At 37.6% G+C, this 27,991-nt stretch overlaps 1 protein-coding gene across 1 annotated transcript in view; it reads right to left on the bottom strand.

Moving 5' to 3' along the window:
* Positions 1–26,833, bottom strand: part of WDR36 (WD repeat domain 36) — a 410,170-nt gene extending 383,337 nt beyond the window's left edge. Inside the window, exons 1-6 of the mRNA XM_053699732.1 lie at positions 26,604–26,833; positions 21,483–21,510; positions 19,851–19,951; positions 14,410–14,527; positions 11,569–11,701; positions 1,548–1,602 (exon numbers count right to left, since the gene is read on the bottom strand). Of these exons, the coding sequence (XP_053555707.1) occupies positions 1,548–1,602; positions 11,569–11,701; positions 14,410–14,527; positions 19,851–19,951; positions 21,483–21,510; positions 26,604–26,762 (594 nt within the window). The 5' untranslated portion in view covers positions 26,763–26,833. The remainder of the gene's footprint in view (positions 1–1,547; positions 1,603–11,568; positions 11,702–14,409; positions 14,528–19,850; positions 19,952–21,482; positions 21,511–26,603) is intronic.
* Positions 26,834–27,991: the final 1,158 nt, after the last annotated feature.

Genomic DNA, 27,991 nt, shown 5'->3' with positions numbered 1-27,991 from the left:
TGGCTTTGGCGTTGCTTTTTAGTAATTAGAAGGCTGCTAAATGCCACTGCGCACTACACGTGTATAATGCCCAGCAGTGAAAGGGGTTAATTATGGAGCTTTTAGGTATAATTTTAGCTTTAGTGTAGTGTAGTAGACAACCCCAAGTATTGATCTAGGCCAATTTTGGTATATTTCATGCCACCATTTCACCGCCAAATGCGATCAAATTTAAAAAAAAACGTTAAATTTTTCACAATTTTAGGTTTCTCACTGAAATCATTTACAAACAGCTTGTGGGATCCCCTTTGTTCAGAAATAGCAGACATATATGGCTTTTGCATTGCTTTTTGGTAATTAGAAGGCCGCTAAATGCCACTGCGCACCACACGTGTATTATGCCCAGCAGTGAAGGGGTTAATTATGTAGCTTGTAGGGAGCTTGTAGGGTTAATTTTAGCTTTAGTATAGTGTAGTAGACAACCCAAAGTATTGATCTAGGCCCATTTGGGTATATTTCATGCCACCATTTCACCGCCAAATGCGATCAAATAAAAAAAAAAACTTTCCCTATTTCACAAACTTTAGGTTTCTCACTGAAATTATTTAGCTTGTGCAATTATGGCACAAATGGTTGTAAATGCTTCTCTGGGATCCCCTTTGTTCAGAAATAGCAGACATATGGCTTTGGCGTTGCTTTTTGGTAATTAGAAGGCCGCCAAATGCCGCTGCATTTCACACGTGTATTATGGCTAGCAGTGAAGGGGTTAATTATGTAGCTTGTAGGGAGCTTGCAGGGTTAATTTTAGCTTTAGTGTAGAGCTTTTTAAAAAAAAATGCCCTTTTCTGTAGTGTAGCTTCCCCCCCCCCCCCCCCCCAAGACCAACCCCCCACCCCTTCCAGATCCCTTAGCTGTTTATTTATAACTTTCAAAACTTTTTTTTTGTTGCTTTTTACAGCTTTATTTTTCTGCAGTGTAGCGGTTCCCTCCCGCTCCCGCCACGTGCCCGCCGCCCCCCCATGCGCGCTCCCGTCTGTCCCGCCCCCGATCCCGCCCCCCTCCACTCGGCACATTGATGGCCGCCCACCCGCCTCCCAGACTTGCTCCCACCCACCAACGATAACGGCCACCGATGTCCGGTGCAGAGGGGGCCACAGAGTGGCTCTCTCTGCATCGGATGGCCAAGGGGGGTTATTGCAGGATGCCTCGATATCGAGGCATCACTGCAATAACCGGAAAGCAGCTGGAAGCGAGCAGGATCGCTTCCAGCTGCTTTCCAGACCAAGGACGTACGCCACACGTCCTCGGTCATTAACTGTATTTTTTTTTTTGAGGACGTGTGGCGTATGTCCTTGGTCATTAAGGGGTTAAACCTTCGTTTTATCACTGACCACCAACAGCTGTGAGAATTGTCAGCCATGTGAACAATAAATACTTCAGTATCAGGTGTGCTCAAACATACACTCCATGCAAGTTTAAAGATATTTGAAACAAATAGTGCACAAAGTGTTTTTCTAATTGCCCTGCAGTTTTAAAGTAAATTTCATACAAAAAGTTCATACTCGTACCTGCTGAAGCACTGTTACACCTGACTCCCAGCCTGGGAATGTAAACAGAAGTTTGCTAAAGAGAAAGAATGGGAAAATACACATCAGATACCTGCACTTATTAATCTAATACTTTCCCTTACTAACACACATATACTGGATGGCAATATAAAATATGCTGGTTTTAGTAGAATCTATAACTTTGTCAACATTATGAATCCTGGACCTGTATGAATAATGCAAACAAGGAGGCGCTCGCTGGTTCTTTTAAAGTGGTAGCTGTAACATTTCGCTGTTACTCGCCTTCTGAGGAAGGGGACATTATCTCATCAGCAATCTATAATGTAAGAAGGTACAGTTAACTTTTTCCAAGGCAAACAGCCTCCGTCACAGAGTAAACATATTGCCGAAGAGGAATGTCTAAGTAAAAAGATTATACTTTGTTACATTACTAAATAGTTAACACATTAGGAAACAGTCTAGGTTGGACCTCTGATGCGTTTTGCACATTGTTGTGTGAAGCGCGTCAGTGGTCCAACCTGGACTATGGTTCCTTATGGGTTATTAACTTTTTAAAAATGTAACAAAGTATAATCGTTTTACTTGAACATTCCTCTTCAGCAGTATATTTACTCTGTGACGGAGACTGTGTTTACCTTGGAAAATGGTAACTGTTCCTCACTACATTGGATTGCTGCTTTATGTTTTCTTGAAGCCTGCATGGGAAGAGGCTAACCCCAGCTGAAATTCTACTAAGTGCACCAATTCTCTACTATTCCTTGGAATTATTTGACAGTATTGTATCTATTAATGAACCATACAAAATATTAGGATATAAAATGCCGTCAACCTTAAATATAAAGCAGGTTTTGACAAATGTGCACAAGTTTTAGGTAGGTGTAAAAAAAATGCTGTAAGCATGTTTTCAAAAAATGTTAAGTTTATTTTTATCAATTAACTTGCAAAGTGAGTGAAAAGAAAAAAAAAACTAAATCAATACTTTGTGTGATCACCCTTTGCCTTCAAAACAGCATCAATTCTTTAATTCAAACCTATAGAAGTGTCTCCATCTGTTTTAACGCCAAATACAAAAAAATCTAAAAGTAAATAAATTTGTTTGATACACATAGAACCTATAGGTCTAATATAGTAAAACTGTATTTCCTTTATAACACATACGTGTCAAAAGAAGAAATATCTTCTGGTGAATCAACCTTGAAAAAAGAAACAAAAAAAAACACAAAAAAAACTTCAGGACGAAAAGAAAAGAATGAAAATTAGAATATTTGTTTTTCTAAAGTAGTTTTGGATTAGTTGCTAACCCACGGACAACTGGTTCCTTAAACTCTAAATTTTAAAAAACATCCAAACCACCCTTTACCGTTTCTTAATTTTAGTTCTAGTAGTCAAAAAAAGTGTTTTGTAAATGACTGGTAACAATAATGGGCAATGATTCAATGTGTGAGTATTTACCCACTATCTTTCATAATCCGATAAAACCACGCTTTGTGAAAAAAGTCTTTGTAAATTGTAGGAACGCAGCCGGTTTCGACATACTATAAAAATATTTCAGACTTTGATTCATCAGTCTAGAATATGTGCAGCCATTTTTCTGCATCCCAGTTCCTGTATTTTTGTGCATATTTGAGACGCTTGGCCTTGTTTTTATGTTGGAGGTATGACTTTATTGCTGCAAGTCTGCCATGAAGACCACTACTGACTAGACTTCTCGGGACAGTAGATGGGTATACAAGGGTCCCACTGGTTTCTGCAAATTTTGAGCTGATGGCACTGATGGACATCGAATTAAGAAGGGGAGTATGCATCATGGGGCATATGTATCAAGCTCCGAATGGAGCTTGATGCCTCGTGTTTCTGGCGAGCCTGCAGGCTCGCCAGAAACAGCAGTTATGAAGCAGCGGTCACAAAGACCGCTGCTCCATAACCTGTCCGCCTGCTCTGAGCAGGCGGACACACATCGCCACAATACAACCCGATCGAGTTGATTGACACCCCCCCTGCTGGCGGCTGATTGGCCGCGAGTCTGCAGGGGGCGGCATTGCACCAGCAGCTCTTGTGAGCTGCTGGTGCAATGCTGAATACGGCGAGCGTATTGCTCACCGTATTCAGCGATGTCTGTCGGACCTGATCCGCACTGTCGGATCAGGTCCGACAGACATTGATAACTAGAGGTCAATGTGTCTTTCATCTGCTGCACTAAGTTTTCTTGGCCAATCACTACATCTACGGTCCACAACATTGCCAGTTTATTTGTGCTTTTTCAGAAGAACTTAGACAGCACATCTGGAAACCTGTTTGCCTTGACATTTCTGCCTGGGAGAGAGCTTCCTTATGTACCTTCTTGATGCAGTATAACAACAACCTTTTGTCTTGTTGCTGTGCTCAATGCTACCATGGTGTATGACTTTCGACATTACATTGTCTTCAACAACCTAACATTGTTAGCAGAGTTTGCCTGTTCTTCATCCAGTATTATTGCTCCTACACATCTGTCTCTGTTTCAGTTAATAGTTGCGTTTCAAACCACATATTAAATTGATGATCATTAGCACCTGTTTGGTATAATTGTTTAATTGTGCACCTGATTATATGCATACAAAATCCTTGACTTTGCACAAGTGTACCTAGAAGAATAGATGCTGTTTTGAACACAAAAGGGTGGACACCAAATATTGATTTTATTTAAAACAAATTCTGTTCATTCACTTTGCATTTTGTTAATTGACAATAAACTATTAACATTTCTATTTTTAAAGCATTTTTAAATTACAGCATTTTTCACACCATCCTAAAACTCACATTAGTACTGTATATTAAGCATGTGCATTCAGATCATTTATGATGATCCGCATGCAGAAGATGGTGGACGCTTGCAGGATTCAGCTCCTTCCAGAGCTGGATTTATTCTTGTTAAACTGCAACACACTAAGATCTGTGCAAATCTAGATCTTAGTGTGTTGCACTTTCACAAGAAGAAATCCAGCTCTGAAGAGAGCATTCAGAGCATTACAAATTGTCCAAAAGCACGTCTAGTGTATATCAAACTTTGGAGCAGTTAGAAACTAAAGAGCCAGCAATACATATTTTTACAAAACCAGGTAAGGACTTTTACACATAGATATAGTGTAGAACAACCTAAAAAAAAAAATAGGAGTTGGAGGAAATTTTTCATAAGAACAATCTATTTTAGAAAGAAGAAAAAAAAAAAAAAACCTTTTTCACACTTCATAAAATACTAACAGAAAAAAGGATACCATTTTTTTAATCTTTGTTGCCCTATTATTAGTGAATAAACCATATGCTATAGAGCAAGTGCTAGTAACGAGAAAGAAAGATTGCATACTTGTACAGCAGTTGAAGCAAGCAATTAATTGCATAATAAGTCATGTAATGTTAAAGGGACATGATACTTAAAGATTGTCTCGGTTCTTTAGAAAAGAGAATGTTTTAAAAAGAAAATTTATGCTTACCTGATAAATGTATTTCTTTTTTGACACGATGAGTCCATGGATCATCTTAATTACCAATGGGATATTCACCTGGTCAGCAGGAGGAGGCAAAGAGCACCACAGCAGAGCTGTTAAATAGCTCCTCCCTTCCCTCCCACTCCAATCATTCGACCGAAGTTAGGAAGAGAAATGAAAATCCAAGGTGCAGAGGTGTCTGAAGTATACAACAACAACCCATAACCAGTCTATCAAAAACAGGGCAGGCCGTGGACTCATCGTGTCAAAAAAGAAATAAAATTTATCAATTAAGCATAAATTTTCTTTAAGACACAATGAGTCAACGGATCATCTTAATTACTAATGGGATTCAATACTTAAGCAAGAGTACACAGATGATACGGGAGGGACAAGACAGGAAACTTAAACGCAAGGCACCACTGCTTGAAGAACCTTTCTCCCAATAACAGCCTCAAATTTGTAAAATTTTGAAAAAAAGTGTGAAGAGAAGACCAAGTTGTAGCCTTGCAAATCTGTTCCACAGAAACGTCATATTTGAATGCCCATGAGGAAGCAACAGCCCTCGTGGAAAAGAGCAGTAACTCTCCTCAGGAAGCTGCTGTCCAGCAGTCTCATATGCAAAATGTATGATACTCTTCAGCAAAAAGAAAGAAGTAGCCGTAGCTTTCAGTACCCTGAGAAAAACACAAAAAACAAAAAAGACTGACGAAAGTCCTTAGTCGCCTGCAGGCAAAACTCTAAAGCACGGACCACGACCAATTTGTGAAAAAGTCATTCCTTCCTAGAAGAAGAATCAGGACACAAAGAAGGCATAACAATCTCCTGATTAATGTTCCTATAAGACACAACCTTAGGCAAATCCTAATTCGGTACGGAAAACAACCTTATCTGCATGGAAAATGAGATAAAGAAACTCATATCTAAGGAATGCATAGGCTCAAACGGAGCCCCTTGAAGAAAATTAAGACTCCATGGAGGAGTAACTGGTATGAACACAGGCCTGAGCCTGACAAAAGGATTTAACATCTGGGACATCCACCAGACAATTGTGTAACAAAATAGAGAAGGCCGCGATTTGACCCTTTAGGGAACTCGCCGATAAACCGTTCTCAAAACCCTAATGGAGAAAAGACAAAATCCTAGGAATCCTAACTCTACTCCATGAGCAGTCCTTCGATTCACACCAGTAATGATATTTACGTCAAACCTTATGGTAAATCCTACTAGTTACAGTTTTACGAGCCTGAATCATGGTCTCTATAACCGAATCAGAAAACCCCCGCTTGGATAAAATTAAGCGTTCAATCTCCAAACAGTCAGCTTCAGAGAAACTAGATTTTGGTAAAGAAAGGATCCCTGAACCAGAAAGTCTTTTCGCAACGGAGCCTCCAAGGTGGTAGAGAGGACATCTCTACCAGATCTGCATACCAAATCCTGCGAGGCCAGGCCGGTGCTATTGGAATCACTGAGGCCCCTTCCTATTTGATTTGAGCAATTACTCGAGGAAGAAGAAGAAACAGAGGAAAAAGGTATGCTAGCTTGAAGGTCCAAAAGCCGACAGAGCATCTATCAGTTCCGCCTGGGGATCCCTGTATCTCGACCCGTATCTCAGGAGCTTGGCATTCTGCCACGACGCCATGAGATCTAGTTCCAGCTGACCCCACTTGAGGATCAGACTGGAGAACACATCCGGATGGAGCTCCCACTCCCCCGGATGAAAGATCTGTCTGTTCAGAAAATCCGCCTCCCAGTTGACTACCACCCTGGGATATGGATCACATACAGACAGCAAGAATGGGACTCCGCCCACTGAATTATTTTGGATACCTCTATCATCGCCTTGGAACCCCTCGTTCCTCCCTGATGATTGATGTAGGTCACTGACGTTATGATGTCCAACTGGCACCTGATAAACTGAACCGAGGCTAACTGGGGCCAGGCCAGGAGAGCATTGAAGATCGCTCTCAGTTCCAGAATGTTTATGGGTAAAACCGACTCTGTCAGAGTCCATATTCCCTGAGCCCTTAGGGAGCCCCAGACTGCTCCCCACCCTTGAAGGCTGGCATCTGTTGTCACAATCACCCAAGATGGACTGCGAAAGCATGTTCCTTAGGAGAAATGATCCAGAGACAACCACCATTGTATAGAGTCCCTTGTCTTTTGCTCCAGAAGCCGAGGGGACAAGTCCGAATAATCTCCGTTCCATAGTCTCATCATGTTCAACTGCAGAGCTCTGATATGGAAGCGAGCAAAACAGGATGATGTACATTGATGCCACCATCAGCCGATTAACTCCATGCACTAAATCACAGATGGCCGAGGAGTGGACTGAAGGACTCGACAAGTATCGATAATCCTCGATTTCCTTACTTCTGTCAGAAAAATCTACATTGATAGAGAATCTATTATAGTTCCCAAGAAAGTTACCCTTGTATTGGGACTAAGGAACTCCTTTCCAAAGTTACCCGCCACCCGTGAGATCACAGGAAGGATAACACCATGTCCGCAAGTGACCTCGCTTGCTGTAATGATGGCGCCTAGACTAAAATGTCGTCCAGATAGGGCGCCACTGCAATGCCCTGTAACCGAAGCACCGCCAACAACGATCCCAGAACCTATGTGACAATACCGAAAAGAAGAGCCACAAATTGGAAAAGCTTGTCCAGAAAGGCGAACCCTAGGAACTTGTGAAGATTCTTGTGAATGGGAACAAGCAGGTACACGTCCTTTAAATCCACAGTTGTCATAAATTGACCCTCTTGGATCAAATAAAAAATGGAACTAATAGTTTCCATCTTGAAGGACGGTACTCTGAGAAATATGTTTAGACTTTTGAGATCTAAAGTCAGCCTAAAGGTTCCCTCTTTTTTTTTTGGGGGGGGGAACCACGAATAGATTGGAATAGAATCCCAGACCCTGTTCCTGAACTGGAACAGGAACAATCACTCCTAGTTTGGAAAGGTCTCTAACGCAGTGTAAGAACGTTTCCCTTTTTGTCTGGTCTGTAGAAAATCTTGAAAACAGAAACCAGCCTCTGGGAAAGACTTTTGAACTTTAACTTGTATCCCAGGGACAAAATTTCTATTGCCCAGGGATCCTAAACTTCTCGAACCCAAGTCTGAGTGAAAAAAGGAAAGTCTGCTCCCTACAAGATCCGGTCCCGGATCGGGGGCATGCTCTTCATGCTGTCTTAGACTCAACAGCAGGCTTCTTGGATTGTCTTCCCTTAATCCAGGATTGATTGGGTCTCCATTGAAAGCACAGTCTGTCCCTGATCGGAGGCAGAAGAGGAAGAATTTCCCTTGAAATTTCGAAAGGAATGAAAATTGCTCCTCGTCCTCTTTGGTGGTTTCTCTTATCCCGGGGGAGAAGATGACCCATACCCCCCGTGATAGAGATAATCTCCGACAATCCAGGTCCAAACAATGTCTTCCCTTGTAAGGAATAGATAGAACCACTGTGACAGAAACCTCGCATACAGATCTGATTTTCCTTTTACGCTTTCCCTGCAACATTGGAAAAGCAGATAACGCATCAGAAATTATAGAAGACATGAGGGAAGCGATGTCTTTTAAAGTAACTCCAGCGGGAGCGGAAGCGCAGGGCACTGCATGTGAGGGCTGCAAAATTTGGGACGCTTGAGGAGATAGATGCGGCATATATTGACCCTTGTAATTAGACTCCTGGACAACATTCTCTTTAGAAAAATTTTTGGCTCTGAAAAAAAATATTTTCTCTATAGCTTAGAGTCCTCAATACATGAGGAACAGAAAGGGATTGGAGGTTTCACATCTGAAACAAAACACAAGGAGCAAGTGACATCCTGCAAGGCCCCTTGGTCCCTTCTGATCACAATGAGACAACTATTGCATGAACATTTTAATTTTGTAACAAAAAAAAAAATGTTAAGTGTAAAAACGTTACTGTGCCTTTAAATTTTAAGTAACTTTTTTTTTTTTACTACTGCACAAGTAAAAACGTATGTGAAAGTCTAAATCCAGATTGACTTGAAAAACCCCTTTTAACTTGATAGGCAACTATCCAGACTCAACAGGGATACTTCACAGCCATATCCGTTCCTAGAAACGCAAGTATTAGTAAGAACCATGCGTTTCTAGGCAGAGACTGAAATTTCCTGCTCCGGTAATCTACTAACACGGAAACGCAGTGAATAGATGCGCAAACGGAAGCCCCGCCCCTCGTGGGCGTTTCTAACCGCAACCTCCTCTCCCGGTCGGCATTTTGTTTTAATTAAGCCACTGGGTCAGTTAAAACCATTAAGACATAAGAATCCATGTCTCTTAGCCTCATGGTTTTAAAAAGCCACCGTGTGAGTTAAAAACATCAAGCCATAAAAACAGCCATATCTCCTAGCCTCAGTGTCTGCTTAATACTGCAATGTTCCCTCACACTCAGAGTTTGTATGTACCAACAAATAAGGCGCACAATCATAAACCACGCCCCTCGTGGGCGTTACTAACCGCAACCTCCTCTCCCGGTCGGCATTTTGTTTTAAATAAGCCACCAGGTGAGTAAAAAGCATTAAGACATAAAAACATCCATGTCTCCTAGTCTCAATTGTTTTAAAGAAGCCAATTTAAAACATCAAGCCATAAAACATCCATGTCTCTTAGCCCCAGTGCCTGCTTAATACTACATTGTTCCCTCAGACTCTGAGAGTTTGTATGTCCCAACAACCAAGCGACTATCCTATGAGCCCTTTGATTGTCATATGTGTGAGAAGTAAAGTGCTCCCTTTTTCTCTGAGTGTAATTAGCCCCAGAATAACAAAGAGGCACTTACCTCATATGTCTGTCATACAGCCAGGCAGTTCATCAGGCTTAAGAGGTCCTCTCCCTCCCCTGGACCTGTGAAAAAAGGAGAAGTTCCTGAGTAAATATCCCTCAGGTATTCTGGGTTTAGGGCAGCATAAATATATGGGAGGCGCAGTGAGAATTATGTCCCACAAGTTCCCATTGCTCTAAAGCCATCAAAGCTCTCCTGTAGAGACTCATATGGACTACGGCTACACCCTAGAACAAAGCAGCACTCTCTGGCACAACTTTAAAAATAATAAACTCTTGATTGAAGAATCTAATCTAACACTTTACCTCTTCCTATCACAAACGTAGGAAAAGAGAATGACTGGAGTGGGAGGGAAGGGAGGAGCTATTTAACAGCTCTGCTGTGGTGCTCTTTGCCTCCTCCTGCCGGCCAGGAGGTGAATATCCCATTAGTAATTAAGGAAATCCGTGGACTCATCGTGTCTTAAAAAAGAAATCTATTACAGAGCTCTGTTTTTATTTATTTTTTTTTATAAAAAATGGGTGATGGATGTTTCTGTACTGAATAGGCTTGTGCATTTGTTTTGTTATGATTGCAAACTTGTAATGAAAACATGGATATTCATTTCCTTCTCACTAAACAAATATTGAACATATGCACAGCACTAATTTAAAGGAAACAAACAAATACTGATGAAATTCGACAATATTCATTTGTTGCCTAAAATTAAGTTTTAAGGTTCAGATACTTACCTCTAGCATGCTGGAGGAACTACGCTAATCCCCGTACCTTCTTCACAGAGCACTGGACTAACAAGAAGCTCCTTTAGTGCAGGCTCTGGGATCAGCCGTGCTAAGCCTCCTAATAGCGTGGCACAGGACTTTAAAGAAGGGTCAGGATTAGCGCAGGAACACTTATATTTGTTTTAAATTAATGTAAATGTTCCCTGAATATTCATTATTCGTTTAGTTTTAAGTGAAACACCGAATAGTGCAGCCAACGAATATTCGGGAAAACACATTTTTCAAAATATTCGTTCTGAAAAATTTGCCCAAAACTATTTTTTTTGCTGCGGCACAGGTCTATAAACTGTTACATTTTTTTTTGTGGGAGTTGTCAGCCATTAAGAGGAAGAGTCCCTAACTACCTGTTAGTTTCACCTTACATTTAATTTATGCTCTTTCATATACATTATATGTATAATATGTCCCTTTAGGGGGGGCTCTACTTGGCAACAATCACAAAGTTTCACATTTTTTATTTTTATTTTAAAATTAAAGAGACATTAAAGCAAAAATGAATCTTTCACTATCTAGGCACAGAATGTAACTTTAAACAACTTTCCAATTTACTTCTATTATAAAATGTGTTTTGTTCCAATTGTATCCTTTGTGTAAAAGTGTAGACTCATTGTAACTAAGGAGCGTGCACGTCAAATTTTATAGCAGCAGTGTTATACATTGTTGCAAACACTTCCACCATAGAGTGCTATAGATATGAACACTACTTAGCTCCTATAAACCTATCTAGATTTATTCTTCAATAAAAGGATGCTAATTGAACAAAGAAAATTTGATAGGAGAAGTTAACTGGAAAGTTATTGCTCTATCTGAAACGTGAAAATGTAATTTTGACTTTAATGTCCCTTTAAAATAAAGACAACACCAAGTTTAAACACCAACTACAACTGGATTGCAGGTAAAAAAGTAAAAAAAGAAATAGTAAAATGAGCAGAACATTAAAACACATTGTGTTACACCCCTACTTACTTGGATTTTACATTCCACAGCTGAAGGATTCCTTGTTGACTACCAAGGAGAATTTTATTCAGGTACGTACTGGGGTGCATTATTGCAGAAAGGGTAAAACTTGTCTTGTCAAACTTTAACTGGAGATATTCTTCTACAAAAATTGGAAGATAGATTGGTTAATCAAATGCCTTGGTTAATTTTATTCTCTTTATTTGATGGTTATAGAATACAATAGTAGAGGATCTGGCTACTACACAGCAGAGATTATTAGCTGCTCAAATTACAGTAAAAAACAAAAAAAACACACAATCTAATTACAATGTCCCTAATTGCCTTTAATTTGAAGTATAAAATAAATAAAAATACTTTCTTAATGGGGACAGTAAACTCCTTAAGGTGTGTGTGAGTGAATATAATATAAAATATATATATATATATATATATATATATATATATATATATATATATATATATATATATATATATATATATATATATATATCTATATCTATCTATCTAACAGAGGCAGAATGTAGAGGATTCCGGTGAAAATCCCAATGGATCCACAGCAGCATGAATAGCCAGCACCAGAGGATAGTTTAATCACCTTTATTTGATAAATACATAACGTTTCGGCCCCAGCAAGGAGGCCTTGATCACATGAAAACAAGTCACCCCAGACAAGCATAACACACAAACCCATAAGTGCTCCTTAACCCCTTAAGGACCAGCGACGTACCCTGTATGTCGCTGGCCTATTTTTGGGACTTGATTGTTTTATAGCGCGGTCTTGCCACCAGCGTTGAGACTGCTCTATTCCACAAAGCCTGCTGGAGGGAGGGCATTAATAGCATGTTCTTGCTAGACTTGTGCTATCATGTCCTGAAAAAACCCTTAACGACCAGTGACATACAGGGTACATTGAGGTCATTAAGGGGTTAAATACCCTCTAACATAATGATATCTGCCCTGAAAAAAACAACAAACATACAGAATTGAAACAGCTGTGGTTAATGCGTACAATCAGGATCAATAAAACCAGGAAGTAACATCCGAGTATGACACGCATGGGGCGCGCATGCGTCAAGGGACCTCAATAACGTCAAGCGTGATCGGTCGTATACTACGTCATCAAACCGCGATGCGCTCGTAGTGCGCATGCGTGGTGATGGAGGCCAAACGAACTACGGTTGCCAAGGTTACGTATGGAAAACAAGGGACTTGTGACGTCTTCACTTTATATACATCATACGCAGTATAGCCAAGTATCAACGTAGCCATGGCAACCGTCGTTACCAGTGTCCACTGTATAGAGATATATTAAACAAGAAAGACATTGTGAGTGTTATGATACAGATTAGATCCTTAAAAGCGCAAGTGATATAACAACAGATCATGGTTAACACTATGAGCAATGTTATAAAGGCCCCTTGCAAATGGGAACACATAAGATTATAACCATCATAACTAATAGAGAATCAATCTGGGCAGAATAAAAGGCAAGGTATCAAAATGATACCATAACACAGAAGTACCGAATGGATAACAATGTCAGGGGGCAAGATCCAAAGTGTGTAGAAAAGGACATCCTATATCAGATGTCATTTAAATATCGTAACACACACTAATAGGTATATATACCACCTCGTAGATTCTGGGTCTGCACCCAAAACATAGTTATCAAACAAATAAAGATACCAAGAGAATTAAAAAAAAAAATGATAATAGGAGTAAATTAGAAAGTTGCTTAAAATTGCATGCTCTATCTGAATCACGGATGAAAACATTTGGGTTCAGTGTCCCTTTAACTAAACCCCTTAGATTTTAGTCGACTAAAATCTACTGGAGATTTAGTTGACTAAAACTAGACAAAAAATAAAACAATTCGGATGACTAAAATGCAACAAAATAAAATGGCATTTTAGTCAAAAAAATCAAAATTAACACTGATCTAAGTTTCTATAGACTTTCGCCTTATCTCAGTTTTTCTGACAGACTTGCATTTTAGCTAATTAGTGATCACTCATAACGCCACTGGAGTGAGCACAATGTTATCTATATGGCACACAAACTAGAGCTATGGTAAACTGTCAATATGCACTGAGATAAGAGGCAGCCTTCAAGCACTTAGAAATAAACATATGAACCTACCTAGGTTTAGCTTTCAACAAAAATACCAAGAGTACTAAGCAATTTTGATTATAAAAGTAAATTTATCATCAAAAGTTAATTTTGACTAGACTGTCCCTTTAAGTGCCCAAACTGACCCTAAAAAGTAATGTATATTCAAACAAAAACAATTAACACAAGGGTTGTGAAAACTGCACTTTTGAGCCAGACTTAAAATATTGCAGTGGAGAATCAGCTTGTATGACAATGCCATTAAAAGGGACACTGAACCCAAATTTTTTCTTTTGTGATTCACATAGAGCATGCAATTTTAAGCAACATTCTAATGTACTCCTATTATCAAATTTCCTTCATTCTCTTGGCATCTTTATTTGAAAAGCAAGACTGTAAGGTTAGATGCCGGCCCATTTTTGGCGAACAACCTGGGTTGTTCTTGCCAATTGGTGGATAAATTCACCCACAAATAAAGGAGTGCTGTTCATGGTGCTGAACCAAAAATTGTCTGGCTCCTTAGATTAGATGCCTTCTTTTTCAAATAAAGAAAGCAAGAGAAAGAAGAGAAAGAAGAAAAATTGATAATAGTAGTAAATTAAAAAGTTGCATGATCTATCTGAATCACGGAAGAAAAAAAGTTAGGTTCAGTGTACCTTTAAGCATTTATAAAAAAATACAATATGGTTAATTAATATTTTACATCAGTACTGATGTAGTGATAATTATTCTACTTACCTTCAGATTTTACATCCCAGATCATAAGAACATTAGAAGTATCCACAGAAATCACATGATCACCAAAGGGTAGAACAAGCTGAATTTCGGCTTCATGTCCTTTATAGGTGTAAACTACCTAAAAAATAAAACACCATTTTTTAATTAAATGTGTGTGTACTTAGAAATGTAGGGAAAAAAACTCATTTAAAAATCAAAATCCATTGTCTATAAGGTTTTTATAAATTTATTAGGGAAAAAACATATATAAAATGAAAAACTCAAACAATTGAGAGGCCTGAATAATAAGACGCCCGTTTATCAGGACTGAAGTTACAGTTTTTGGAAAGTATGCAGAAACTCATTCCAGAGGAATTAAGGGGGTCTCCCCTTATACCTCCATCCCTTCCTTAGTGAGTTCACGTAGACGAGAGGGGAGAAAAGAATTTGACACTGAGAATTGTACATACTGAGCATAACCAAAAGGAAAAAAAAAATAATAGTGATTTGAGAAATAAAAAAAAATATTTAGAGTTCACACAACACCACATGAATTAATGAATGTAGTAAATGATGCTTTTGCTTATCCCTGAACACATTTCTTGCGCTGAAGCTGCTAGAGCTTTATCTAAGCACACAAGGTCAAGGAAAGGCTTTGCACAACTGTTTAAACTACACTTATTAAAAAATAAGCTGTAGGGCTGAAGAAATTAGCCAGAACCTTAAAGATACAATTCAGCTGCCTTCTATACCATAAAAATAACAGAACCAACTGGTCAATCAGACCTTAGTAAATAACAAAACAAAGGGAAGTGATCCCAGAATTGCTGGAATAGGCAAAAATGCTAACGTCTCCCAGCTGACCTTGTTGTCTATATTATAGAAAGAGGTAACTGGCTGGGAGTGTGCTTAGAGCATATTACAACATTTAAATCAAAGGAGAATCATTAAGATTCATTAAGAGAATAGGGAAAGGTATGCTCTTTATACACAAAGTATATATTTTTCCACTTAAAATGTAACTTTTACTAGTTGTAGTTAAAAGAGGCAGCAGAAATAGAAGTTATATCTAGCGTGCCAGAAAAATAGTTAAAAACACAACTCTTACTGTGACTTGTATAAAGTACCTCAAGGTTGCTGATTTTAGGTTGTTTATCACATATGAGGAGGAGGTGAAAAATCAATGATATTAGGTAAATGTAAGAGCCTCTAGGAGCTGTGTCCTGTATTGCCCTATATTAGGGTAGATAAGCCACTTTTTTTACACTGAATATGCTATAAATCCATTCCCCATCCTTCACACAATATGTCCCAAATGTTACAACAAATGTTACAATAACAAATAAAAATATCAATTTAGTAGATAGTCTGAAATTAACAGAGTGCAGTTAAAATAAACACGAAGCCCCTGACGCGGTCACGTTTCACTTATACGCTTCCTCAGAGGGGGTCCGGCGCGCCGTTTAACTCAAGCTATTATAGTGTTACTAAACCCTCCTACCGTGCTTCAGATTGGTTCATTGCATGGAGCAGGAATGTGAGCTATTGGTACATTGAGCTGTCAATAAAGATCAGTTAATTGACTGAAAACAAATTAACTCTGTGTGTGCCGTATAAGATACAGGGTTGGAGGTTTGTGCAAACTTCAACAAAATGTGTCTTTTTGTTGAAGTGTGCACAAGCCTCAAAAAGTAAGATAGTATGAAAAGCAGCAGTGTGTTCACACACACAGAGATTAATGGAGATACAGTAGTAAATTGAACCCCTGACAACTAAAGACGTGTAAGAGGCAATCAAGAGTTTAGGTTTTTAGTGCAGTGACATGTTACCCTGCAGGAGCTGGAATCAGGACTTTAATTACAATTATATATATCAGACTTTTCCCCATCTCCCCATCTTTAATGTGATCTTACAACAAACAAAACTCCTTACATTTCAAAAAACTTTTCATTTCTTAAGGGTGTGTAGACTTAATATCCACTGTAGATAGCAACCTCTGGCAAGAGATGAGATTAAATAGGATGTTAATTATTTACATCTTTATTGATCACTGTAAATAATGAATAATATAGTAGTTAAAAGAATCCGGTAATATATATCCCCTACAATACATTTCAAACAATCAAATTATGATTCATTGCACAATTCGCTAAATATAAATTAGCAATATAAAAAGGAGAGAAGAAATGGCAACGCCCCATATCCAGGTGAGATTGAGTCCAATTGGTTTTAAACTTTTCTTCTTCCCTGGATGCAAATTAGAATATGTATCTCTGCTTGGATGTATTTCTTTGTCATGTTTAATTGCCAACTTATAAAGTGTGATTTTTTTTTATTATTATTTGTTTTCAATATTTAGCTATCCCCATATCTAATATTTAGTTCTAATACCTCATGCAGCCATGAAACTACATGCCTTCCATCAAACAATTTTCACAAACTTGCACTGCTAAGTGTAAAGTTCAAAAGACAACCAGCCTCATCTCATTGGTGGTACATCTGGTATTTTTAATGGCTAAGCAAACCTTCTCTGGTTTAACAGAAGCCTTTGTTTTCTCTACAAGCAGTATGCTCTAAATCAGGGGTCAGCAACCTTGGGCCCCCAGATGTTTTGGAACTACATTTCCCCATGATGCTCAGACAGCCTAAAGAGTGTCTGAGCATCATGGGAAATGCAGTTCCAAAACATCTGGGGGCCCTTCAGAGTAAAACAAGTTCTTTGTTGTAGATCACAGCTTTTAAAAAATTTACTAATTTCACATATGAAATAGTTTGTTTTAAAAACAAAAAGGTTCTTTAAAAAGTTTATATATATTCAAACTGAAGCATAGTAATACTGATTTATGTGTTGTCAGCTACACCACCTTAAAGTTTTCTACAGCACATCCCTTCTTTCAAGAGATAATGCTCCTTGAGATTATTCATGTGTAGTGCTTTTCTATCCAGCCCTAAGCCTTTGTGTTATTATTTCTCCCTTACAAGATAGGTGAAAGGATGTACGGCATGCCCCATAGACATGTACTGGAAAGCATTCCTGCAGCTCTCCAGGAGTCTAAGTGAATCCTGAGAGGCAGGTTTTGCTGCACTACTGCTGTACAGCCTACAAATTGGCAACATCTTCCAAAGTCTTAAGTCCCAGGATTTACCAAATCCTCTCAATATAAAAACAAAAACTTCTGGGGGAGGGCTTGTGTCCACACAGCGACTGTCAGAGGTCGCACTTTCAGGAGTTCCTGTTGAAAATCAAATAATCTGCTGATTATTTAATTCACAACATTTATAACAGAAAACTCAATATCCAAACAAGTTACATCTTAAAATTTGTTGTGTGCATTACTTTGGTAGCTGCCTCAGATGTCTGTTCAGCAGATCCAATTAGGCTTCAGTATTCCCAAAGAAGCAGCTATACACTACTATTTAGTCTAGGACTTGCAATTCATTGTAGGAATAGGTCTCCTGTCCAGATCTGAAACAGACTAGCAACATCCTGCCATATATATACTGTATATATCCACAACTGAATTGAACTACATAAATATACCTGATTCTTCTTGTCATGCAGAAAGCAGTTGACCAGATTAAGATAACTATGTTTTTTACATTCTCTGCTTCTGTTTATATTATAAGCAGTTTGACCTTTTTTTACTCATTTGCCGACATCCTTTAGTTACCCTCCTAACCTCCTCTCATTGTGAGAATTAAGAGTAGATACCCAATAATTTAATCAAACACAAACTGTGGCTCTAAGCAGACGTGTTTTGCGACATATAACCAATGCCAAAACAGGGATCCCCTCCATGGCCGGTGCGTTCGCACTGCGGCGGATCAGACCGCAAATGGTTGCAAGATACAAAAGAAGTACGGCACTACCAGGTGTGCTAGTATAAAAAAAATACATTATTTCTACATTTAAAAAACAGAAATTCAAGCAGACATGGGCTTGCGTTCAAATGGCGTGTACGTCTGGCGCGTTTCACGCATCACTAGTGGCGTTTAATCAGACCCCTTTATATACACTTAGGAAGGAGATGTAACCCTTAGTACACTGTTAAAAACAATGTAATATAAAAACAATATAACATTCATTTGGAAAAGGTATAGTTCATTCAAACATGAAAATATAAAAGTATGAAAATATAATCAGTAATGTTCTTTAAATGTTATCATTTTAATAGATATAAAAAAACTTTATAGTGGACATCAAGGTTATCACTAAATCTCCTTATACATATTAAACATTACTCTGTTGGTTTCAATAAACACAGAGTGGGCAGTTGAATGAATAAACTACCTGACTTGTACAGATATATAAGAATGACTCAAGATGAATAAAAAATAAAAAAGAATAAGGAGAAAGCAGTAGTTTAAACATGAACTTAATTTTCCACAAAATGGCTTATGTCCCATTCCCTATTCATCCCCCTGTAAAATCTTGTTTCTAATTTGAGAATCCAATATAGTTCCTTTTTTTTTCTTATTTTTATTTTTTGTTTCCTCCTCTAGATGGAGTTGTAGATATATCTATCGCCTGTACACTCATGTCAGCAATGTTGGGCTATACTAGCACACCTGGCAGTGCCGTACCTCTTTTGTATCTTGGACCCAATAATTTAATGTCCACAAAGCTCATATCACTATATTTTTATTACTAATTTTCTTTCATTTTTAGAATGTTTTCAAGAGCTGTATTATTGGATTTAAATATAAAATGAGTCCAAAAAAAAAAAACAGACTTCCATTTCCCTTATTTTCTTAACTCCCTCTAGTTTTCTTTCAAGGAATCTCATAATTGGTCCAAGAGTGACCATCCTTATCTTTATTGAGGGACCCTTTATCTTTCAACAGTTATAGAATAACTAAAATATGAAGTTAATCAAGCCCATGATTATATTAAATGCTTAGATCTATTCTAGTGTAACATTGTCTTTGCTCTTCCTGTAACCTTGTACTAGTAAGTTTGTTCTGAACCAGATTTATGTAATTGTTTTCAATTAGGAGTACTTATGTACATGGTGTTACATACATGCCTGTAATTTTGCTGTAACTCTGTTGTTAAATGGATGTGTGATTTTAAACAACTTTCCAATTTACTTATTTTATCCAATTTGTTTCATTCTCTCTGTATTCTTTTTTGAAGGAGCAGCTATGCACTACTGGGAGCTATCTGAAGACATCTAGTGAACCAATAAAGAGAGGCGAGAGGCATTTTTGTGGTCACCAATCATCAGCTTGCTCCCAGTAATGCATTGCTCCTTCCTGAGCCTACCTGGATATGCTTTTCAACTAAGGATACCAAGAGAATCAAGCAATTTAGATAATAGAACCAAATTGTAAAGTTGTTTACAATCACATGTTCTGTCTGAATCATGAAATTTAAAAAATGGGGTTTCATGTCCCCTTAACTAAACCTCAACAAAAAATATACATAAAAAAAAAAAAAAATCAACAAAAAAAACACAAACCTCTTTGTTCCGTGCAAAAGCTTTAAGTAGATTTCCATGTGCTGCAAACACCAGCATTCTGTCTGCAGCAAGGCAGCTGATCATTTCTGGAAGTGCATTACCTGCAATGAATCAAATAGGTAAGAAATAAGCAGAATAAAGCTTAAATTAAAAACTAGTCATAAAAGATGGGTCTAAGAAGTTAAATAACTTTACAAATGCTAATGAAATACAAAAAAATATTTATAAAAATAGATTTGGCAAGCAAAGGGCTATTCATCATTGCTTTAACATGAATATAGTTCCATCACAGGGATATTAAATACCTCCTACTTTTAAGTAAAAATTGTTCTTTGTCCTACGCTCCATAAAGAAGCCAAAAAGCATGCCTAGGTGTTCAAAATGCTGCAGACTGCCTAAGAAAGGTATTTGCAGGTCACAGCAAGAGACATTTTATTTTGAATTATAATACATCAAGAGACAGGGTACATAATATTTTAGAGAAAAGAGCGCAAACAAGAATTTTCAGACGGTATGATTAATGGATATTGTGCAAATAAGAAACAATACGTTTACTTCATTAAACATTTATTAGTCTTTGAAAATCATAACTTACACAGTTGGAGAACACATTTGGTAGAAACATTAAAAAAACTAAACAATCAAAAGATCAATTATAGCTTAAATATTTATATTAACGGGACAGTCTAGTCAAAATTAAACTTTCATGATTTAGATAAGGCATGAAATTTTAAAATTCCCTTTTAAGATAAAATGTGCTTGTTCTCTTGGTATTCTTTGTTGAAAGCTGAACATAGGCAGGCTCATATGCCAATTTCTATACCCTTGAAGACTGCCTTATCTCTGTGCATGTTGACAGTTTTTTACAGCTAGAAAGCACTAGTTCATGTGTGCAATATAGATAACATTGTGTTCACTACCATGGAGTTATTTATAAGTAAGCACAGATTGGCTAAAAGTCAGTCAAATTAACTGAAATAAGGGGACAGTTTGCATAGGCATAGATACAAGATAATCACAGAGGTAAAAAGTATATTAATATAACAGAGTTGGTTATGCAAAACTAAGCAATGGATAATAAAAGGGATTATCTATCTTTTTAACTGTTTGAGCTCTGAGCTGTCGCAAATTGTCCCAGTCAGGTGCTGACAACGGCTCAGAGCCGTCGCTAGCACTCATCCACCTTAAGGGCAATCTGGGGGCTCCCACCTACTCCCACCCTGGCGATCTGGCCTGAATAGTGAGGCATCGCCGGGGCTTCACGATTTGCGCGGTGACGTCACACGCAATAACGTGATGACGTCACTGTGCAACTTTACTTAACATTAACAAAAGACAATATAGGGAAATGGGGCATGCTGCTTAGAAGCCTGTATCTCAGGCATCTAAGCAGCTACAGACCCCCAAGACCCACCAATGGTATACACCTTGGGGATCTGGAAAAGAAAAGGAAAAAAGGAAAAAATAAGTTCAAATGCAGCTTAGTGCCCAGGTGGGAAATGGCTTAGCAGCCAAATGGTTAAACAATAAAAATTCTGGAGTAGACTGTCCCTTTAATATAGCAGTACCAGCATTTAAATAATTCTTACTTGTAGAGAATGTCTAAAACTAAGTTAGGCATACTATACTTACTGACTGCAACTTGTCCAAGCTTGTTCACCTTAAAAAGAAAATAAAAAAAGTTAAAAATATGCTCAATTTACTAGTACACGTTAAAATTATAATCATGTGAAAAAATCACACCGAATTAAAGTGAAAGAAAATCCTAGCGTTTGAGAAACGCTAGGATTGACTATTGAAACAAATACAGGGGACCTTCATTCATGAAGTATAAAAGATACTTAATGTAGAAAGCTCCTTTATTTGTTTCAACCGATCGCCGTTCGGAGCTGCTAAGGAAGCCAACAGCAGATCCGGCTTGGCAGTAGTAATTGACTGATATAATTGTAAAAAGAGTTAAATTTGATCTATAAGGAAATAACAATGGCATAGATCTTCCTAAACAAATTGACAAGGACAAAAACATTAATATATATATATTTTCATTCAGTACAATTTATATTAACTTATATATAATCTTATACTTCATGACTGAAATTCCCCTTTATTTGTTTCAATAGTCAATCCTAGCGTTTCAAACAGTGCCTTACTACTTTCACAGTTGTTAATTGCAGATAAGCAGAATGTTTCCAAACAATGATCATGCTACATAGTAACTCATAGATCACTAAAGGGACATTCAAATATTTGTTTAATTTGTTGCATATTAAAATGGGTATTTAAAAAAAAAAAAAATGTAATAAATTTTCAAATTAAAAGGGACACTGAACCCAAATTTTTTCTTTCGTGGTTCAGATAGAGCATGCAATTTTAAGCAACTTTCTGACTTACTCCTATTATCAATTTTTCTTCGTTCACTTGCTATCTTTATTTGAAAACGTAGGCATCTAAGCTTCTTTTTTTGGTTCAGCACTCTGGACAGCACTTTTTTATTGGTGGATGAATGTATCCACCAATCAGCAAGAATAACCCAGGTTATTCACCAAAAATGGGCCAGCATCTAAACTTACATTCTTGCATTTCAAATAAAGATACCAAGAGAATGAAGAAAATTTGATAATAGGAGTAAATTAGAAAGTTGCTTAAAATTGCATGTTCTATCTGAATCACAAAAGAAAAAAATTGGGTTCAGTGTCCCTTTAATGTTCCTGTGCGAAAAAACGTTTGTTTTTTTTCTTATGGGTGTAAGTTGTGACCATGTCCACCAATAGAACAGGGTGTTTCTTTTCAACTAGTGAGCTTGTCTTTCAGTTATTTTTAAACCAAAAAATAAAGAATTTCAAAATTAAAAACGTGTATGATTCATAAACGTTAAAATGCAATTGTTAAATGTTAAAAAAACGATATCAGCAGCGAGCAGCACCTCAATATAAAAGAAGTCTTCTGTATTCACATTCCAAGGATGAAAACAACGTTTCAGCCACACTGACCTTAAACATGATTAACTTCAGTGTGACCTAAACGTTGTTTTCATGCTTGGGATTTGAATAAAGAATACTATTTATACCGAGGTGTTGCTGATATTTTGATTTTTTTATACTGTGGACTATTGTTTTGTAACTTTGGTCATGGGAAACAGCATCAAAACATTGTTTTTATTGTAGCAATACATTTTATTCCTACTTTTTGGTATATTTATAAAATGCTAAATTATACCAAAAAAAAACACCTAAAACTTCTAAATTTTCAATTACTAATTTTTATAGCAAAGCATATGTATAAAAAAATAAATGATGATGTTTCCGGCAAGTGAAGTGATGCTAAATTGAAAACCATAAAATAATTGTTTGAATACTTTAGAGAAAACAAATAAACATACTTCTGTTTACCAGGTGCACTACCTAAAAAATGTTTTGATACATTTGGTGTGGTAGCTTTTGTGCAATTGTTAATATATCTGCAAAATAAATTGCTTGGCCTACTAAAAGAAACATGATTTAATGGAAACAGATCAATACCACTGTAGTTACAGGGCAATTATAGTAAAAAAATGTGTTAGAGCATGCCATTTTAAGACTATTGACCCAACACTACCTGTGTGTTTAATCCTTCAAAAGGGGTTAAACACACAGTAGAAATACTGCTCAAGATTAGAAAAGCACTGCAGGTCCTGAGCGGAAAACACAGCTGATCCAATGAGAAGTGCTAGTTTCACATCTGAGTTGTGTGACTAGCGCTGATGATTGGTTTAGTGGTGTTTACTGCTCAAGGCCAGCAGTGCTCTGCGAGTCCTGATCAGTGTTTGTACTGTGCGTTTAACCCCTTTGGGTTAAACAAAAGCATGGTTATATGTTTAATTACTAAAACAACAGATTATAAGAATTATATATCAAATCTTTACATACATTTCAAGTAATAATTGAGAGTTTCCTAAGTGCCTAAAGGGACATTTCAGCCAAAATTGGATGAATTTCAGTTTTGAATAGAAGCATTTTTGTAAGATACACGTATTAACAAATGTGCTTCATATCGAAGTCATAGCTGTTTCAAAAGTGTATTTAAGTATGCCTCATATATCATCGGGTTATGACTTAATTTGTTAATTGCTGACCTGATACAAGCCCCACTGGCACTATGCGCAGCTGCATTATTTATAATTTTGGCGCACTGACAATATCTAGCTCTGCTTCACATGCAGAGAGATTTTTTTTACTAGAAGCATTGTTTCCAATACATGTATTTTGCAAATATGTTTCTATTCAAAGATGTAATTAATCTATGTGCATTTAAATTTTGACAGGAATGTCTCTTTAAAAAGGAACATAGCACTAAAGAGTGTCTACCCTGTATATGAAAAAGAAGCAGTTAAACATTACTATTTTTAAGCAAGAACTATTTTAAAATTGTTCAAATTTAAAGGAAAATTAACAAAAAGTGATTGTATCTACTGCCAACGTTCAATTCACTCTAAAAAGTTGTTTATTATAAACATCTATTTTTAAAAAACTACATTTAGAAAAATATTTTACAAGGAACAGCAATTTTAATTTAAATCTAATAAATTCAATATTAAAGATAAAAAAACAATCCTCATAGTAAATTTACATGAACAAGTGTCACTTTTCAAAAGTTAAAGGGACATAAAACCCCAAAAAAATCTCATGATTCAGATGGAGCATACAATTTAAACAACTTTCTAATTTACTTATATTACCACATTTTCTTTGTTTTCTTGTTGTCCTTTGTTGAAAAGCAGGGAAGTAAGTTCAGGTGGGGTGCATGTGTCTGCAGTTATACATTAATTAGCAAGGGCACTATATGGCAACATTACTTCCTGACATGTAGTGCTCCAGACATGCGCACGCTACCTATCTAGATATCTCTTCAACAAAGAATAAAAAAATAATTAAGCAAATTTGATTATAGAAGTAAATTGGAAACTTTATTAAAATTGTACTTTCTATCTGAATCATAAACGAAAAAAAATTGGGTTTTGTGTCCCTTCAACCTCTTAAGGACCAAGGACGTACAGTTTAAGAAGAACAAGGTATTTTTAGAATACGGTGCTATGTCAAGTTTCATGAATGAAAGTGCCCCTGTTTTTAATAGTTTTTTTAAAAACCGGGAACTTTCACCTTCACTTTAATGACCAAGGATATACCCTGTACGTCCTCAGGATTTTCAAGCGCTGGAAGCAATCGTGATCGCTTCCAGCCGCTTTCATGTTATTGCAGACATGCCTCAATATTGAGGCATCCTGCAATAACATTTTTTAGGCATCCGATGCAGAGAGAGCCACTCTGTGGCCCTCTCTGCATCGGCCAGCGATGGTGCAGATCGTTGGTGGGTGAGAGCCATAGCAGGGAGGCGGGTGGTCCACTTCCTTTCAGGTACTGGTAGTCCGGGGCGGGTGCATGCGCACGCGGGTGGGACTGGGACCGCTACACTACAGAAAAGTGTAAGGGATGGAGGGAGAGGGGGGAATTAAAAGTTTGAAAAGGGATCTGGGAGGGGGGTAGGAATATGAGGGGGGGGCAGCTACCCTACAAAAAATTACACTACAAAATATATGAAAAAAAATCTTTTTTTGTAATAAACTGGGTACTGGCAGACAGCTGCCAGTACCCAAGATGGCAGCAACTAGGTAGAGGGGGGAGCGGGGAGATAAGGGAAGTTGGGGGCTAAGGGGGGATCCAACACTTCACAATCAATATAAAAAAAAAAAAATGCCCTTTATTTTAGTACTGGCAGACTTTCTGACAGTACTTAAGATGGCAGTGACAATTGTGATATGGGGGAGGGAAGAGAGATATTTGAGAGGGGGGGGGGGTCAAGGAGTGTGATGTGTCAGGTGGGAGGCTGATCTCTACACTAAAGCTAAAATTAACCCTACAAGCTACCTAATTAACCCCTTCACTGCTGGGCATAACACAAGTGTGGTGCGCAGCTGTATTTAGCGGCCTTTTAATTACCAAAAAGCAATGCCAAAGCCATGCTATTTCTGAACAAAGGGGATCCCAGAGAAGCATTTACAAACATTTGAGACATGATTGCACTGTTAGTAAATAATTTCAGTGAGAAACCTAAAATTGTGAAAAAGTTAACAATTTTTTTTTTTTTATTTGATGGCATTCGGCAGTGAAATGGTGGCATGAAATATACCAAAATGGGCCTAGATCAATTTTTTGGGTTGTCTATTAAAAAAAAATATATACATGTGAAGGATTAGTCAGGGACTCCTGACATATCAGTGTTACAATGTAACTATCGCTAATTGGGGGGGGGGGGGGGTTGGAAATAGCAAAGTGCTACTTGTACTTATTGTACTATATTAAAAAAATATAGCAAATTTTAAGATATAATGGAAAATAATGGTATCTTTAGAAAGTCCATTAAATGGCGAGAAAATTTGTATAAAATGTGTGGGTACAGTAAATGAGTAAGAGGAAAATTACAGCTAAACACAAACACCGCAGAAATGTAAAAATAGCCCTGGTCCCAAAGGTAAGAAAATTGGAAAATGGTCTGGTCACTAAGGGGTTAACACATCAGCGACAGACAGTATCATTTAACATTGTATTACTAATATTCACTTCCTTAGGGCGAGATTGGAAGCCTATATACTGTATTTAATGTATTAATTTATTTGAGAAGTGACGTAATCAACACCGATCCTTAGTTTGCCTAAATTGCCTGCGAGGCACAACACAACCTAAATATCTGGCATTCAAAATGCGTTTGAAGAACACTCACGTTATAAGTCAGGAAGCTTTTTCCCACAGACGTCACCAGGTAGAACTGCTTGTGCTTCTTATGATAACGCACCACGTGAGGAATGTGATTGCTATACATGCCCAAAGATCGGTAGCCGGTAAAGACGGCGCTGCCCCGGGCTACTTTTTCGGTTGCCATTTAGAGATTCCTGACGACCACACCGGTAAACGTGAAAACCACGTGGGATTGAGACCCTAGCTCAAAACACACTACTGCTTGGAGGGGGCAATGCGCATGCGTCAAAGTCCCACTGAGATATTCTTCCTTCCTGTGCTTTGTAAAACGTTGAGCTGATTTTACGTTCCACTTGTGGACTAGAGCTGGAACAAGGTGAATCGGTGATTTTATTCAGAAAATAATCAGCAATAAATCTATGTAGTCGATTATTTTCAGATTAATCTTTATTATTTTGCAAGATATATTTGCAGTGGGCGCTACACTTTTTATACAGGTAGCAAAAGAACAGAAATGTAGTTCAGGACAAGCAACGGATATAACAAATGCATTTTTAATTAGATTTTTTTGTTTAAAAAAAATATACTAAATTACAGAGACGTACTATCTAAAATAAGGCATTTCAGTCGTTTGTTTATTTTCTGGAGTCATAGACACCTGGAAATCTGCTACCTCTTAAGTAGCTATATATTGCTTTTCTGGTTTCAACTCTAGTAACCTTTTCATTGTGTAGAATTAGATAGCTATTTTAAACCACTGTGTCTAATATATACCAATTTTCTATAATATGGTAACAGCATGGAATTCAATATTTCCTATTTTAAAAACACTTTATGATTCCACATTTGGCATTAGTTCACTTATACAAAACATCAACCTCTATGTGCACCTATATTTTTTAAATAATACAAAAAAAAAACATTTGAATTAGGGTGGCCTTACAAAATATATATTTTTGATGTTAAAAGGAATTAAAGTTTTTCACTAGATATGTTAGATACCCATGTTGTTGAACTTTAGTTATCGTGTGGAGAAATAACAAGAGGAGACCAGACCTTGTAGGGAGTTGACAAGGGCAAACAAAGGCCAACACAGCCCCATTGGAGCCATCTGACAAGGTGACGTAGTGCATCACAGTCCTTGGAGGGAGTTGACAAGGGCAAACAAAGGCCAATAAGGCCCCTTAATGAAAATCTGACAAGGTGAAATAGTGCAACAGGCACAACAATAAAAACAAAATAGACCAAATGGCTACAGATTAACAAAAAAAACAACATGTGGATAAAGGATTTATTCGTTCTCCCTAGGGCCATCTCCGGATCCTCCACTTATGGGGCATCAGCATCACCTTCATCGTCCTGTGAATCTCCAGCTGCGGCTTCATGCATTGCCTTTAACCGCATTATGCGTTC

This window comes from Bombina bombina, chromosome 2, assembly GCF_027579735.1.
Source record: "Bombina bombina isolate aBomBom1 chromosome 2, aBomBom1.pri, whole genome shotgun sequence".
NCBI classification, from domain to species: Eukaryota; Metazoa; Chordata; class Amphibia; order Anura; family Bombinatoridae; genus Bombina; species Bombina bombina.
The sequence above is the reverse complement of the archived record's forward strand: the minus strand, read 5'-3'. Positions and strand labels throughout refer to the sequence as shown.